This window comes from Octopus bimaculoides, chromosome 4 (assembly GCF_046866305.1).
Source record: "Octopus bimaculoides isolate indiv1 chromosome 4, ASM4686630v1, whole genome shotgun sequence".
Taxonomy (NCBI): domain Eukaryota; kingdom Metazoa; phylum Mollusca; class Cephalopoda; order Octopoda; family Octopodidae; genus Octopus; species Octopus bimaculoides.
This window is the reverse complement of record NC_142931.1, coordinates 140,250,224-140,268,961: the sequence shown is the minus strand read 5'-3', so window position 1 is coordinate 140,268,961 and position 18,738 is coordinate 140,250,224. Positions and strand designations below refer to the sequence as shown.

General features: G+C 38.1%; 1 protein-coding gene across 2 annotated transcripts in view; it reads right to left on the bottom strand.

Annotated features, from left to right (window-relative positions):
* Window positions 1-18,738, bottom strand: part of LOC106872781 (microphthalmia-associated transcription factor) — a 97,566-nt gene that overhangs the window by 43,460 nt on the left and 35,368 nt on the right. For both annotated transcript variants that reach the window (XM_052967524.2, XM_052967522.2), the window contains exon 2: window positions 17,913-18,114. In XM_052967524.2, coding sequence (XP_052823484.1) covers window positions 17,913-18,114 — 202 coding nt within the window. The remainder of the gene's footprint in view (window positions 1-17,912; window positions 18,115-18,738) is intronic.

The window sequence follows — 18,738 nt, the reverse complement described above, 5'->3', positions numbered from 1 at the left end:
TCAATTCAAATCCTTCTAATATCAACTTTGCTTTCCATTTTCTTGGAGCCAATTAAACAATCAGTCAAGTACTGATTCTGCATATATCTGTGGTCTTTTGCCTCTGTTATTACAAACTGGGAGCACATATTTTATACACCCCACAGGGAAAATTCTATAAACCTATTTTTTTTACCTTTTACTTGTTTCAGTTTTTGGATTGCAGCCATGTTGGAGTGTCACCATAAAAGGTTTTAGTTGAACAAATTGACTCCAGGACTCATTTTTTAAAAAGTTTGGTAATTATTCTATCACTCTCTATTACTGAACTGTTAAGTCACAGAGACTTAAACAAACCGATATGAACTGTCAAGCAGTGGGGGGGGGGATGAAACAAACACAGATGTAAAGACACACACACACACACATACACATATTTATGTGTGTGTGTGTGTGTGTATGTATATATAATGGGCTCCCACACAGTTTCTGCTTACCAAATCCACTCATAAGGCATTGGTTGGCCTAGCATTATATCAGTGGAATTGAACCGGAAACCATGTGGTTGCAAGGCAAGTTTCTTAACCACACAGCCATGCCTGCACCAAAAGGAATTTTTCTGAGGAATATGTACACTTCTTAATTTAAGTAACTTTGGATCTGGCTTCATCATTGTTAATGAACTATGATTAACTGGTTAAGTAAATTAACACACTTAAACAAAAGATAAAAAGGAAGAAATAAACAAAATTAGCAACTAAAATCTTACGTAATTTTATTTTTGTAACTTCACCTCCATCTCCACTATTCATATGAAGATCATAGGTGGGGTAGAGTCCTCAGACATGATTTGTTATGCAATTCATGTTTTCTGTGTAGTATTAACAAGCAAACATGTGTGTGTGCGTGTGTGTGTGGTCAAACCTTGTCACTGACCAGGTTGTAGTTGGTGTGACTAAAATTTGGATTCCAAGTAATAAATGTTTAAGGGAGTGAAGATTTGTTGGGTCTTTTTTTTAATAGTTAACATGCATTTATGTTTAATATATATATATAGGCGCAGGAGTGGCTGTGTGGTAAGTAGCTTGCTTACCAACTACATGGTTCCGGGTTCAGTCTCACTGCGTGGCATCTTGGGCAAGTGTCTTCTACTATAGCCTCGGGCCAACCAAAGCCTTGTGAGTGTGTGTTTGTGTGTCTGTGTTTGTCCCCCCTAGCATTGCTTGACAACCTATGCTGGTGTGTTTACATCCCCGTCACTTAGCGGTTCGGCAAAAGTGACCGATAGAATAAGTACTAGGCTTACAAAGAATAAGTCCCAGGGTCGATTTGTTCGACTAAAGGCGGTGCTCCAGCATGGCCGCAGTCAAATGACTGAAACAAGTAAAAGACTAAAAGAGTATATATATGTATATATATATATATATATGGAGAAAGAGAGAGAGAAAGAGGGGGAGGGAAGAGAAAGAGAATACACAACTACATTCTTTTGTGGTTGTATAGATAGGGGTAGAAGAGAGAATAAAGAGAGAAAGGGGAATAGAGAGTGAGAGTGTATATGTGAATGTGCGTGAGAGGAAGAACATGTCCTCATAAAACAACAGTTATAAATGCATGAAGTTATAATTAGCAGTAAAAAATAATTAACGAAGGGCAATAACCTGTTATTTTTTTGCAAAAATAATGCACAAGGCACAGTATCTTTATGTTAAGATACTCGGTTATTAACCACAAATTCCTAAAACTGAAACTGCAAAATGTTATAGCATTGTCTCCCTTGAACAAGGTACATAACTTTGCCTACTTCAGACAGAGCGGTTAACAAATAGGTTCCACTCTTGTTTCATGTATTAGTGATTAACAACTATAGAAAGACAGGAGTTACATCAAAATGCAAATGACTTAATTTTGGGGGAAAACAAAAGGAGAAAACATAAAAAGGTTATATGGAAAAGGTCATCAAATAATAAATATACATTAGATATATAGATGCTGAAAATAGTCTTTGAATAGTGACTGCTTTACCAAACTAAATCAAGGGATTTGTCTCTCTAAAATACATGTATATGTACATAGATGTACAGCCTGTCTATATAATTTTTTGCATGTTTATATATACACACACACATATATATATAAATATATATGTATACTCTTTTACTTGTTTCAGTCACTTGACTGCAGCCATGCTGGAGCACCGCTTTTTAGTCGAGCAAATCGACCCCGGGACTTATTCTTTGGAAGCCTAGTACTTATTCTATCATTCTCTTTTAGCTAAACCGCTAAGTTACGGGGACGTAAACACACCACCATCGGTTGTCAAGCGATGCTGGGGTTTTTTTTTTTTACAAACACAGACACACAAACATATACACACACATACATACATATATGCATATATACGATGACGGGCTTCTTTCAGTTTTCGCCTACCAAATCCACTGACAAGGCTTTGGTCGGCCTGAGGCTATAGTAGAAGACCTTTGCCCAAGGTGCCACGCAATGGGAATGAACCCAGAACCATGTGGTTGGTAAGCAAGCTACTTACCACACCACCACTCCTGAGCTTGTATATTCACACACACACATACACGTGTGTATGCATGTATGTATATATGAATGTATATATATATATATATATATATATATATATATATATATATATATATATATATAGATATGCAGGGCAGGGAATCGTCAATTAGTAATAGAAGCAGGTTGGAGAAGCAGGTTACTGTCAATCCCTATATATTTATGATTATATATATATATATATATATATATATATATATATATATAATGTCTTAGTCAACACAGACTTTACAATATGCATGACCGCTCTTAGTACTGAGTTCGTACTTCTGTAAGTCTTCAATTGTTATTCTTAAACTTACTTTAAAGTATGCTATTCGACGTGTGTATATGCAACTAAGTAATGAAAAATCAATATTTTCTCAAAAAAAAAAAAAGAAAAGCAAGAAGCTTATTCAATGAAACAATAGTAAAGTTAAAAACATACCATATTCATCCATATACATAAACAAGAAGGCTCTAAGAATATTTAAAATCAAAGCAAGAAATGAGCTACTCTACTTACTGTTTAAATGTGATAGATATTCAAAAATCCCTTGTTCATAAAAAAAAATAAATTGAATAACTAAATTTGAATAATATACATAACTATCTAATTAAATAAAATGCTTTTGCAAAGAAGTGATATAAAAAAAATCCCACCAATAAAACAGTTATAGAAATTGTACAAATTCCCCTTAACAGGACACACGCATTTATATGTGCATGCGTTTATATGCACACATATTGTTGATGTGGCACCCACATAACAAATATTAAAATTTTTAAAAGCCATTTCTTTTTGTAAATATACATGTGTGTATATATGTGTGTGTGTGTGTGTGTGTGTGTGTGTGTGTGTGTGTGTGTGTTAGTATGCCCATGTGTGTGAGTTTGTACATGTATGTTAAATTTTTTTTTTTCCCCTTGTTTTTTTGTGAATGTTCAACAAATATGAAAACTCAGAGAGAATATGTATGGAATTTCTTTTTTTTAATATCAACTATTGTCACTCAACACTGAAAAGAAACAATAGAGTGTTTTCATCAACTAATAACTGCTTACCGTTTTTGACTGTAAAGTGCTTGCTTCATTCAGAGAATTAACTTCATATACCAGCAATAACATACCGGTGTGACACCACAACTAGATTTTAGATCTTATTTCATAGTTTTTCCATTCCCCAATTCCATTTCTTTTTTCTTTTCTGTCGTTGTTTTTAACCCAAGTCAGCAATTACAACTTAACACTGCTAATTTCAGATAAATTAAATAATCAACTGGATACAATACAGAAGAGTTAATAATAAATTCCTATTCTTTTCACTTTCTCCTTTTCTTTACAAAACCCATAATCACTCATTCGGGCCAGTTCCATCCCCCAAAATTTCAATGCCTGGGTCAGATCCAGAAGAAACCATCACAGGTTTTACAGAGTCAGTTTACTTGAAGGGAGACAGAGGGGAAATGTAAAATATAATAAACATTTCATCTAACAAATAACTGTGAAAAACAAGTTAGAAAGTATTCTGTCCAAAGGTAAATTTTTTTTTCACAAAAACAAATAGGTCTACCAAATCCACCCCTCCACACTGCCCACCTCAATTCTTACATTTCTCTCTCTCTCTCTCTCTTACCTTCCCTCAGTCTATCTGTCTCTGTCTCTGTGTGTGTTTGACTGTGTATATACATATATGTATGTGTGTATGTGAAATAGTGTCTAACTACATATATATGTGTGTGTATGTGACTGTAGGCATATGTATGTGAGTGAGTGATTGTGTGTGTATATATGTGAGTGAACGTATGTATATATATATATATGTATGTGTATTCTTATTTATCTCTAATTCCTGCATTTCTTTATCTATTAAAAATGTGTCCCCCACCACCACCACCACCACCACCACCTATCTCACTCTAGCTCATTTTCTATATATCCTCTCTCTCTTTCTTTCTCTCTGCTGCTTTCCCTTGCTCTCTTTGTTTCTCTCAAAACACTGAAGATAAATTCTTTTAGTTTATTGAAAAGTATAAAACAATGGAATTCTACAAGTATGGAAACAGCAGTCACAGCACCATCCTCTTGGACAGCAAACACTGGCAACAGCTACATCAGTGACACTCACCACCACCACCATCATCGTCACCACCACCATTATTCCATATGCTTTTATCACTACCACCTTTACTAACAATACTAATACCACTCCCACCACAAGTACAAAGGTGAACAAACATGGCCCATCGGTACACAAACAAATTTTTCATACTGAGAATGGGCTGCAGTGCATTTATGAATAACTACTTAAGCAGACTTTAAAATATGGTTGTGGAAAATTATAAACATGTTGATGATTTCTAACTTAGAGTGAATTTCTTCCAGGTGTGGCTGTGTGGGAAGAAATTTGCTTTCCAACTGTAGGATTCCATGTTCGATTCTACTGTGTGGCATTTTGGGCAAGTGTCATCTACTACAGCCCTGGGCTGACCAAAGCCTCGTGAGTGGATTTGTTAGATGAAAAGAAAGAAGCCCATTGTGTACATGTATATATACACACACACACACACACACACATATATACATATGTGTATGTATGTATGTATATACGTACATATATGTATGAATATACATACATGTATGTATGAATATACATACATGTATGTATGAATATACATACATGTATGTATGTATATACATACATACATGTATATATGTATGTATGTGTCTGTCCCCCACTCCTACTTGACAACCAGTGTTGGTGTGTTTATATCTACTAGAATAAGTACCAGATTTACAAAAAAAAAAATAGTACTAGGATTGATTCATCAGACCAAAATTCTTCAAGATGGTACCCCAACATGGCCACATTCTAATGACTGATAGGAATTTGATCATCGTTATTATCATCATCATCAGTTTCATGTTAGGAATAGAATGGAGTGTTATGTAACAATCCGATCATATAACCTTATGCTCATCAGAGTTAACTGACAATGCACTGATTGGCCTAGGGCTATAGTAGAAGACACTTGCTCAAAGTGCTGTACAGTGGGACTGAACCTGAAACCACATGACTGCAAAGTAAGCTTTCTAGCCACACACCCATGCCCACTCCTACATCAAGTTTTTATTAATTTTTTTTTTATTTACTGGATATCAATACTATATATACTGTATCAATATAATTATGATCACCATGTAGCCATGGGCTGGGTGGTCATTTCAGCTGTCCTAGATAGGTTGGGAGGGTGCTACATCTTATTCAAAAGTTTCATTCTAGATTAGAAGGATAAAATATATGATCGACCTTAGTAGGATTTGAACTCAGAATCTGAGAAGATATAACTAAATGCTACAAGTCATTCGTCATTTTATTCATCACTCATCCCAAATTACCAACCCACTGTAATTGTTAATAATAGCAATTACAATAGTAGTGGCTGTATTATTAACATCAACAATGGCATTGAAGATGATGATGATTTATAACATAAGCATAACACCACAGATTCTATACAAGGGGAAATTGGTGGTGCTAAAGTCCATGCTTTTCTAAAAGGAATTGGCTGTTTTAAACTTCTGATATTGAAGTGACATGGAAAAAGAATGACTCATGATTTGAATCAGGCAAACAATAAATAAAACTAGGTCAAACAGTTTATATACATCATGGGTCAAAACTAAGCTGTCTCTCAGTTTAGTACCACCAATTTAGTTATTGGTGCCTTTAACAAAGTCTGGCAAACATTGAGGATGCATTTCTCTCATCAGTCTTGAATATCCTGACAAAGGGTCAAATACAATATTCCTTACCTTACTGACCAGCCCAAGGCAGAAATAATACAACCAACCAGCAGTGTCTCACCCAAGAGTTATAACTGGGATGCATCCAGGTCATGACCCCTAAGGAGCCCTTCTGCTGACATTTTTTAACCACTTGGATATTGGAGACTTGTGCATTTAAACCACTAAGAGATTTCATCTATTTGGAACACCTCACTGTTGACTCAGCTTTAAAACTCATACTAATATAGACCTGGCAAACCAAAGCTTTGCGAGTGGATTTGTTAGATGGTAAGAAAGAAGCCTGTTGTGTAGTGTGTGTGTATATATGTATGTATAACATACATACATAAATATATTTTGAGAAAGAAGATTGATTAGAGGTTTGGACCTAGAAGTGCTCAAGAGTAATTTGAGACGAAAGATATAAATATCTGATGTGAAGAAGCAGAAGACCTGGTAATTCAATGCAGATTGAATTACCAGGTCTTTTGTTTTTTCGCATTATATATTTATATAGATATACATATAATATATATATGTTGCCTTACTGGCACTTGTGCTGATGGCACGTTAGAAAACATTCGAGCGAGGTCATTGCCAGTGCCACTGGACTGGCTCCTCTGCAGGTGGCATGCAAAAAACATCATTTTGAGCGTGACTGTTGCCAGTGTCAGTGGCACGTAAAAGCACCCAGTACACTCTCAGAGTGGTTGGCGTTAGGAAGGGCATCCAGGTGTAGAAACTCTGCCAAATCAGATTGGAGCCTTGTGTAGCCACCTGGTTCACCAATCCTCAGTCAAATCGTCCAACCCATGCTAACATAGAAAGTGGACATTAAACAATGATGATGATATAGTTGGAATTTACAAAAAAACAAAACAAAAGACAAAGACAGGTGCGTAAATAACAAACAGATGTATTAGTTTAACGCTTGGGAAGTGAGAAAGTCTTTTACGTTTTGAGCCTACGCTCTTCAATAGAAAGGAAATATATATTGTGTGTGTGTGTGTGTGTGTGTGATATATTTCAAAGAAGAAATAAGTTTTATATACACCAGCTAACATCAGATCTGTTGGTGATCTTAGTAATAATGAGGTGGTGATAGTACACCTCTCCATAGATTACGATAATAACTGGCAGCATTTAGTATACAGAAATACCTCTCACTTTGTACCGTTACAATTGATACTTGGATGGTAAGAGTCAACAACAAAGGGAGACAATAAACATTTGCTCTGTTAAGACAGAAGGTCAACCATATAGTACTTACTGCTTGTATTATCAAATTCATAAGGATAATAGGTCAAAAATAAGAGAGTATTACTTTATTATCAAGTTCATATAGAAGATAATTATCAAAAGTACAAGCATTGCTCAAAGTATTAAGAGATTTTAATTCCAGCACTTTACCAGCCATGTCATGGGTTTGTTAAACAAGAGGAGATAATAATAATAATAATAATAATAATAATAATAATAATAATAATAATAGTGATGATTTCTTTCAACTTTTTCAGTTTCTTTTATCTAGTATGTGTTTTAGTTGAACTGGATGGCCGCACCAGACTCCAATCTGATCTGGTAGAGTTTCTACAGCTGGATGCCCTTCCTAATGTCAACCACTCGGAGAGTGTAGTGGGTGTTTTTTACGTGCCACTGACACGAGGGCCAGTCTGGCGGTACTGGCAACAGCTACGCTCAAATGGTGTTTTTTTAGGTGCCACCTGCACAGGAGTCAGTCCAATATTTTGTTCACATGCCACAGGCATGAGTGCCAGTAAGGTGAAGCTGGAAATGATCACGCTCAAATGGTGCTTTTTACGTGCCACCGGCATGTAAGCGAGACCGCTGCTCTGACAGTGATACTGCTCTGATGGAGCTGTTAGCGCTCCACTGGCATGGGTGCCAGTCATCGAATTTGGTTCAGTTTTGATCTCACTTGCCCCAACAGGTCTTCGCAAGCTGAGTTTAGTGTCCAATGAAGGAAGTTTGGCATGGATGCCAGTCAACGAATTTGGTTCAATTTTCGATTTCGATTTCACTTGCCTCAACAGGTCTTCGCAAGCAGGGTTTTGTGTCCAAAGAAAGAAAGATACACATAAGTGGGCTGGCTACACCCCTGGTAAAAGCCACGGGTTATGACTGGTATTTTTTTTATCAGCCCCCAAAAGGCTGAAAGGCAAAATTGGCCAGGATCAGAAGAACTGCCACCAAGCATTTTGTCCAAAATGATAAAGGTTCTGCCAGCTCACCACCTTAATAGTTAATAATCTTTGCTACTATAAGCACAAGGCTTGAAATTTTGGGGGGGCAGGGGACTAGTTGATTACATCAAACCCCAGTGCTCAACTAGTTGCTATTCCACTGACCCAGAAAGGATGAAAGGCAAAGTGAACTTCAGCAGAATCTGAACTCAGAATGTAAGAATGAACAAAATGCTGCTAAGCATTTGGTCCGATCTGCTTATGATTCTGCCAGCTTGTCGCCTTTCACCACCACAATAATAATAATAATAATAATAATAATAATAATAATAATAATAATAATAATAATAATAATAATAATAATAATAATAATAATAATAATAATAATAATAATAATAATAATAATAATAATAATAATAATTAAAATAACCATAATGATTGTAATAATAATAACGATCATCATCGTCATTACTTTTGCTAATAAATAAATAAATAAATACATAAATAGCATCAAAATAAACTGCTTGTAAGATAAGATGTTAGATTAAGAAAGCTGGGTTCAATGTTATAATAAAATTTCTGTCAACAGGATTTAATAGACAGATTGGTTTGGAAACTTCATATAAGCAACCAATATCAGAGAGAAGAAGACAGAGAGAGAGAGAGAGAGAAAGAGGGAGAGGGAGAATAAAGCAACTTTCAATTGTTGGAATAAAAATAGATAAAAAATGAACCTGAAATTAACAGAAACATCAGTTAAGGACATCCAAACTTCAAATGAACTTGACCTTTGGCAATCTAAAGACAATTGTCATTCTGTTGTTTTTGATCGTTTTTTGTTTGTTTGTTTGTTTGTTTATCTTCACCAAATTGCTTTAAAATAATTTTATATCGAAAATTAATGCTAAACATTTTCTAACTTATGAGTATGACCATATTTCCCTATGTATATGAGAAAGAAGGTGCTTGTGTCAATTGTGTTTATGTCTCTTCCTCTCTCTCTCTCTCTCTCTCTCTCTCTCTCTCTCTCTCTCTCCTCTTTCTGTCTGTATGTGTATATTCACACATGTGCACATGCGTATGTGTGAATGCTCTATTACCAAAACAGGCTGAATGCCCAATCAGCCGTGCCAAATCGTTAGAGCACAAACAGCTGTGCCCAGTGGTTTCACTTGACTGTAAACATATTACTCAGTCACTGGGAAACATCAAAATGGGAAAACGAAAAACAATATGTAGACAAATAAACAGCTAAACAGATTGACTAACAGACTGGTAGGCCTACAGGTAGACAGACCAACAGGTAGGTAGGAAGATACAATGGATAGATAGGGAAAACAGACATACACTAAAATGTGATGGCCTTTTATTAGTTGATTCTACAACACATACTGTTCCAGTAACAATTGTTTTATATTTATTTTATATTTGGTTTGTAAGAGTCAATGATGTGAACTCATGTGTTGTATCTTGAGAAGGTCATTATGCCAATAATAAACACATGCACTGGTTTTATTTCAATTCTTTAATTTTATTTGCTAATTGGTTAACCATTTAATCAATTAACATTTTTGATACCATCCCACCTGAGACCATTTCTAGTTTTATAACACATTTACTGCTTCAAAGTGATCTAAATTATAGTCTTCCATCAAAATTTTGTATTAATTTATTAACACTGGTTTAATAATAATTACACAGCTATTTCACTAAATTCTTAATTTTTTCCAAAATCAACTGAAGCAAAATAGTGTATATCAACGAAAATATGGTACAAAAAGGGTTAATTAATTACTGTTTGATTAATTGTTTAATCAACCAGTCAAAAATGATGAATGGATTTTAACAAAATTAGCTGATTAATTAGTTGATCAAACAATTGATCAAACATCCAATTAATAAACTGGTTAAAGATTTAAGCAATAGACAAATAAAAACATAAAGTGAAATGGAATCAGTGTGTGTATTATTGGCATAATGACCCTTCCAAAATACAACAAAATGGAAATAATTACATGTACATTTTCTGTAACATATTTCTAGTGGTTAGGCATCATGTTGCACTCACAATCATGAGATTGTGATTTCAATTCCCAGACCGGCTGCACATTGTGTTCTTGAGCAAAACACTTCACTTCCTGTTACTCCAGTCTGCTCAGCTGTAAATGGATAAGCTTGCAATGGAGTAACCTTCTGATTAGAGAAAACATTGGCTTACATGTCTAGCCAGTGAGATGACATTATTCAAAAGCTAAAACAATGCAAAGCGCATTGTGACCAGCGATGTATAACATGTGATGGTCAGGTCAATCATAGGATCATATAATTTCTCTAATATAAATTATTGCATTAATTTATAGATGTACATTTTCACCACTACACAAATATAAACTTTGACTAAATTGTTAAAAATCAAAATCTGAAAATGCTTTTGTTTAAATTGCACCATTTTAAATCTGTATTCTCAAACCATATAATTTTACTGCATTATTTTACTGACAAGGTATATCAAGAAAATTTCTGTTGGCGTTTCAGGAAGGCAAGGAAAAATAGTACAAACAATTTTTGTTTATATGTCTAAGAACTCACCTTTTAATTTCCTAAATATACATGAACAGACAAATAAATATATAGGCAAAAAAGATAACAAGACATAGTAACAGATCAACAGTTCATTTGGTAGGGGACGGGGTAGAGAGAGAGAGAGACAGACAGACAGAGAAGGATAGATAGACAGCTAGTAAGCTAGCTAGCTAGGACAGATAGATGGATGGAACAATAAAATGATAGATATAAGGAAAGACAAACATATAAGTAGAAGGAAAGACAGATATAGACAGATAGATAGATAGATATAGAGAGAAGGAAAGACAGACAGACAGGTAAAAAGATAGATAAATAGATAGAAAGATAGACAGATAAATAGATAGATAGATAGACAGATAAATAGATAGATAGATAGACAGATAAATAGATAGATAGATAGACAGATAAATAGATAGATAGATACATTTCTTTTATTAGCCACACAGGGCTCAACGAAGATGGGACAAATACAATGTAGAGCTTTTCTTTTTGGGAGGGGGAAGGAAAGAAAAAAAAAAAAAAAAAAAAAATGGTGGTGTCGATCAAAAGGGATCGTAGGAAGGGAAAAAGGAGCAGTTCGATCAAAAGGGATCGAAAAAAAAAGAGAAAAGGAAAGGCCGATCAATAGGGATCGTGTATCACACAGTAATGTTCTCGTGTAAAAAGAGGGGAGGACAGTTTAGGTTTAGCCATGGAAGGAAAAGCCTACGGAAAAGACCACGGTAACCTTGGTCAATATTCTCATTGAAGAAACTATAACAGTAAGTGACTCTCTTTTGCCTTTTTGTTTTATTTTTTTTTTCTTGTTCATAGGGTTATGCTCAAGATGGCTCCGTCGTTCACACGTGCCATCCTTGCTACATTCACCCATCTTTTTTTGAAGCATTCACTAGACAAGACTTCCCTTTCTACTCTCAACTTCCTCTTCAGGTGATACTTGAAGAAGTTGATGAGAGATTGCCCAGAGAGGAAAGTCTTTGTCTCTAGACCTTTCAGACGCGTCCACCATACACATTCTTTCGCCATAGCCACAAGTACGATGAAAATAGCTCTTCCTTCCCGTTTAAAGGAAGGAGGCGCGACAATATTCACGATAGACTCGGCTGATAGACCGACTCGTCCCACACGCGATAGCAGTTGTTCAACGTAAGCCCACAGCTCGGAAATGGTGGGACACTGTACGAGTGCGTGCAGAACGGTTTCGTCGCTCTGCCGGCATCTCGGACAGGTCGGCCCTGTGTTTCTCGAGCCATGCCTGTAGAGCTTATCCCGAACGGGTAGTGCTTCTCGATAGCACTGCCAGGCCAGGGATCTCTGGAAGTTGTCCATAGGTCCCGGCCCGAAGGTCGTCTTAAACAGGCGGGTCAGGTATTCCTCGTCGACGCCCAGGTTCGCCCCGAGATCGTCGTCGTACCTTCCCTCCACTAATCCACTATAGAATGCGTTAGTTGTGATGCAGTCGCTCAAGGTTGACCCGGGTTGTTGGAGTTGCCGAAGAGCAGCGCGACACTCGCGGTACCATTCGCCCTTCCTCGGCCTCTTCTTGATCCATGACTGCAGTTCGGTCATGGAGACGAGCTGCGGGAAAGCGCGCCGCACAAACGGTGACCACACCTGTTCACCGCTGTCTACGTAGAGCCGGAGATGTCGCAGTCTCAGCTCGTGTCTGCGCATCATCAACCACGGCATGCCCAGTCCTCCTTTTAACGGGTGTTGGCAGCAAACGGATCGCCTAACCATCGGAACGCTTCCTTTCCACAAGAAGCGGAAGAGGATGCGCTCCAGTTTGGTGATGGTAGGGTCGGGACAAGGAACGACGGTCAGGCGGTAGTAGATGACGGACGCGATGTACGTGTTCGCCACCTCCGCCCGACCTTTCAGGGAAAGCTTCCTCTCGGCCCATTGCCGGGCTAGAGTGGCCACCCTTCTCGTTATCTCGTCCCAGTTCTTCTCCGTTTGGAGGTCTGGACCAAACCAGAGCCCGAGCATCTCAACCGGACCGTCAGTCCAACGTCCCACGACGGAGGCGCTACTTGACGGCATGGGGTTGCTTCTCCAGGTGCCGAGCCGCAAGCCCACTGACTTATCCCGGTTGATTTTCGCTCCCGTTACCGCTTCGTAGTCTCTCAGTGTCTCGCCGACAAGCTCGATGTGCTTTTGGCTAGACACTATGACGGTGACGTCGTCCGCGTATGCCGACACGCTCGTCACGCATCCCAACTCTCGCGGGATGCCCCTCAGCGTCGCCAGCTTCCGCAGTAGTGGCTCGAGAGTCAACACGTACAGAAGCGACGAGAGGGGGCATCCCTGACGGACCGAACGTGCAATGTCGAAGGGTCTTGATAGATGCCCATTGACACGAACTACCGAACGGATGCCTCTGTACAAGGCAGCCATCCAGCCGCGGAAAATGGGACCGAAGCCGGCTGCTATGAGGACAGCCTCCAAGTATTGATGGTCTACCCTATCGAAAGCTTTCGATTGATCTAAATTGATCAGGGCCCCACCCATGCCAGGTTCCTTAACTACCCTCTCTATGATGTAGCGCATCAGATGGAGGTTGTCATGGATGCTCCTGCCCGGCACCGCGCACGTTTGCGCCTTGCCGATCAGTTTCTCGATGACAAGCGCCAACCGCTTGGCTAACACCTTGGCCAAAATTTTCAAGTCTGCATTGAGCAGAGTGATGGGCCTAAAGTTATCTATGACGTCCCCCTTGTTTGGATCTTTCTTCAGCAGCGTTACGGCTCCTCGACTCACAAAACCGGGAATGCTCCCGTTTTGCTGCCAGTTGCAGTACACCGCCACCAAGACGTCTCCAAACAAGTCTGGCTTACAGTTGTAAAGCTCGTAGGGCAGACCATCCAAACCCGGAGATTTGTCCCTCGAGCATCCCGCCATCGCGTCCCTCACTTCCGCCGCCGTGATGGCACCTTCGCAGCACTCCGCCTCTCTTGCCGAGAGTCGTGGCAGGCTGTGCAGGTAGGCACTGAAGTCCACCCTGCGTTCTCGCTCGCCATTCGTCCCAAACAGTCGAGCAAAGTGCCGCTGAAAGGCCTCACACATTTTGCTTGGCTCGAGCAGTTCGCGCCCCTGTTCGTCCACCAGAGACCGAATGGTGGCTTTGTTGCCCTGTTGCGCCTCTGCCACCCGGGCCTCTCGTGCGGCTCCAACACCTTCGTTTCTTAGAGCACGCATCCTAGCCCTGACAACGCACCCTTCGTGTTTGGCGTTGAAGTGTTGGTCAAGGGCCAACCTCGCCGCCAAAACGTAGGATGCGATGCCACTTCTAATTGCCTCTTCTAGCTTCTTAACTAGTTCACCCTCTACTCTGTTTCTGTCTATGGCTAGTGCTTTGCTATACCTAACCGCTTCTGCTTTTATTGCTCTCTTGAGGGCAAACCACCATTTGTTATTGATGATGGCTCCTGTCAAAGCCCTCTTTACTAACGTGCTAATCCGGTCTCTGAAAACATGTCTCGACGGGAAAGACGCGTTTAGTTTCCAGTAACCAGAGCCCTGCCTATGTGTCTTATCTAAGTCTAGCGTACACGTCACAAGTTTGTGATCCGTGTAGCTGACTATGTGAAATTGTGGACACCCTATGCTATCTCTATCTACTCTCCTACACAGTATTCTATCTAGATACGATCTCGACGACCCGATGCGGTTTGTCCATGTCCACATTGGCGCATTCGGGTAATCGAGTCGGTACCTGTCAGACAGATAAATAAATAGATAGATAGACAGATAAATAAATAGATAGATAGACAAATAAATAGATAGATAGACAGATAAATAAATAGATAGATAGACAGATAAATAAATAGATAGATAGATAGACAGATAAATAAATAGATAGATAGACAGATAAATAAATAGATAGATAGACAGATAAATAAATAGATAGATAGACAGATAAATAAATAGATAGATAGACAGATAAATAAATAGATAGATAGATAGATAGATAGATAGATAGATAGATAGATAGAGATAGATAGATAGATACATACATACATACATAGACAGATAGACAGAAAGACAGACAGAAGGAAAGGCTGGTAGACAGAGGCAGACAGACAGACAAACAGACAGAAAGACACAGATAGAAACATTAGGAAATATATGAACAAACAAAGATTATAGATAACTAGAAAGACAAAAATAAAAGATAATGGCATTAGGTTATTTAGAAGCAAATCAATGTGATTGTTGTGTCCCATTTGTTGATAGTCAACATCTGTCTGTAGCTGATCATATGTTAGTTGACTTTGTTTCAATTTGAATTATACTAGTTGTGAGTTGGTGTTGTTAAATTCAAGAAGTTATTGAACCTTAAAATATATTTTGCGGTCCATTAGCCATCTAAATTGACCATGTGGTGAGATTTTTTTAGAAGTCATCTTTTTGTAGTTAATAGATGGGTGTTGAAAATAGAAACTTTTGAAATGGAAAAATTGATTTATGTAAACATATGTATGTAGCTATACATATATACATATATGTATATATAAGCATATATATCGAACGCACATATATACACACACACATATATACGCGCACGCCTACATACACATGCACACACATACACACAGGAGTGCACACACAAAATAACACACATACCTGGCACACATATGCACGCACACACATAAACACACACATACACACCCCTCACATACATAAAACCACACACACACACATACACACACAACACACATACACACACATGCACACATACACACACACCTCTCACATACACAATACTCACTCACATACATAACACACACGCACGCACAAAAACATACACAATATACACATACACGCACGCACAAAAAATATACACACACGCGCACACGGAAACACACATAAACACACACACACGTACCTAACACTCACAATCCCACACACACACGCACATCCACATACACACACACACTTCTCACCAACACTACACACTCACACAGACACGCATACAATCACACACACATGGGCATAAACAACACACGCATATACAATAGCAAACGTACGCACACACACGTACACAGCAACGCACATACACACAACATACACATACACACAAACACACACGCACGCACGCACAGAAAACATACACATACACACACGCGCACATACAAAATACACACACACACGTACACGTACCTAACACCTACAACCCCACACAAACACGAACACACACACACTCAAATAACCACCTGTTGACCTACCTACACTGTCTATAGCGTCCACTAACCAGTCCTGCTACTAATTTCTTTCACTACGTCATACATACACACACACACACACACACACACACACACAAACACACTAACAGATAAACCACCAAACCATGCACACACACACACATACATACGCACACACACGTTCTGTTATCACACACACACTCGCAGACTTTCGCACACGCACAGATATTCATCTCCCTTTTTCACTCTCCTATCTTAGAAAGAACTTTTCCCCCACCACCTCCTCTTCCGGTCTTTTCATAATGTAACCTCGTGGGCATCGGTACCATTTTCCTCTTTCTCCGTTCTTCCATTCTCCGAACTTTCCATCTTTCTGACGAAGGGCTACGCCCGAAACGTCATACACTCTCTCTTTCCTTCCTGAGCGTCCAATAATACTATCCATATCACGTCCTCACTTTGTTTTTTTTCTTGTTTCTTTGTTATTGTTTTTTTTAACTATATATATATATATACATATTTATATACATATATACAAATATATATATACATACATATACATACATGTGTATACATATATACAAGCATATATATATATATATATATATATCTACATACAAGCACATATATATATACATACTTATATACAAGCATATATATATATATATATATATATATATATATATATATATATATATATATATATATATATATACATGCATGTATATAAGCAAACATATATACATATATATACATGTGTGCGTGTATATATATATGTATGTATGTATATATACACACACACACACATGACGAAAGAGAATGAGAGAGTGAGTAAGAATGAAAGAGGATGTGGGGAAAGAAAATTATATTTTCTACCTGAAATCCCAATAAAAGGCTGGCAGTAAATTTGCACCGAGCTGAGTAAGTCAATTACATTAACCCCGGTATCATCATTTAACATCCGCTTTCCATGGTAGCATGGGTTGGACGATTTGACTGGGGACTGGTGAACCAGATGGCTACACCAGACTCCAATCTGATCTGGCAGAGTTTCTACAGCTGGATGCCCTTCCTAACGCCAACCACTCCAAGAGTGTAGTGGGTGTTTTTTATGTGCCACCGACACGAGGGCCAGTCCAGCGGTACTGGCAACAGCCACACTCAAATAGTGCTTTTTTACGCGCCACCTGCACAGGAGCCAGTAAGGCGACGCTTGGAACGATTATGCTCAAATGGTGCTATTTACGTGCCAATGGCATGGAAGCCAGACAGCTGCTCTGGCAATGACCACGTTCGGACGGTGCTGTTAGTGCTCCATTGGCACAGCTGCCAGTCAACGAATATGGTTCTATTACGATTTCAATTTCGATTTCACTTGCCCCAACAAGTCTTCGCAAGCAGAGTTTAGAGTCCAATGAAGGGTCGAATTTGATTCTAGCATTTAATCTGCACATTCTTTCTTAGCTATTATTGCAGTTACATGCTCTTCATTGTAATTCATCCATCTTTTGCTGCCTTTGTTGCTGAAAGCAAATAGAAACAACATTGATATTTGGGAGGAAAAAAATATGAATCATACCTGAAGAACTTGCGGAGGTACTTCTTTGCCGACATTTTTGGGCTCGGGAACATTAATCGAATCTGATGGGTCAATGTATATTTTCATAGATTCTGGAGAAAAGGATTCTTTACGTTCTTGTTCAGCAACTTGTTGTTTCATAAGCTGCTGCTTCAAATTGGTACGATTGGTGTGATTTGCATGTTTAATTTCGGGCGAAGGGCTGAAATTATAGGAAAATGAAATAAAGTTAGCTCGTTAGCTTTTAATATTTACAGAAAGAGATTTTAACTGCAAAAATTATAGGTGTTATTTTTCTGTAGAAAAAAAGAAAAAAGAAAAGAAAATGTAAAAAAGAAAAAAGAAAAGAAAATGTAAAAAAGAAAAAAGAAGAGAAAAAGAAAAAAACATTCCTTGAATAACTTCTAAACTGTCTGGCTTTGTTAAATGTTTGATTTGGTGTAAACATCTAGGGTTATTGTCATGCTGATGACTTCAAATAAGGATGAAATGGAGCTATAAATGACTTCCTATGACTAAAAATTATTTAGGATCTTTGTAATGAGTAGAAAAAAAGAATTAGATATACAATAGGATATTCCTAATGCAACACTGAATCCAAGCTCTGGGCTATAGACACTGTCAGGTTCCAGACTAATATCTAAATTCTTCAAGTGTAAAAGTCCTGGTTTCACAGCAGTAAAACTATTGTGTGCTTGGTATTGATAGAATAACTAACTATATTTGAAGGACTAGGGGTGATATTACCTTTCTTGAAAAACAAGTGGAGGTTGGCAGCAGGAAGAGTATCTGGCTATAAAAATTGCCTCAAAGATTTGTCTTATCC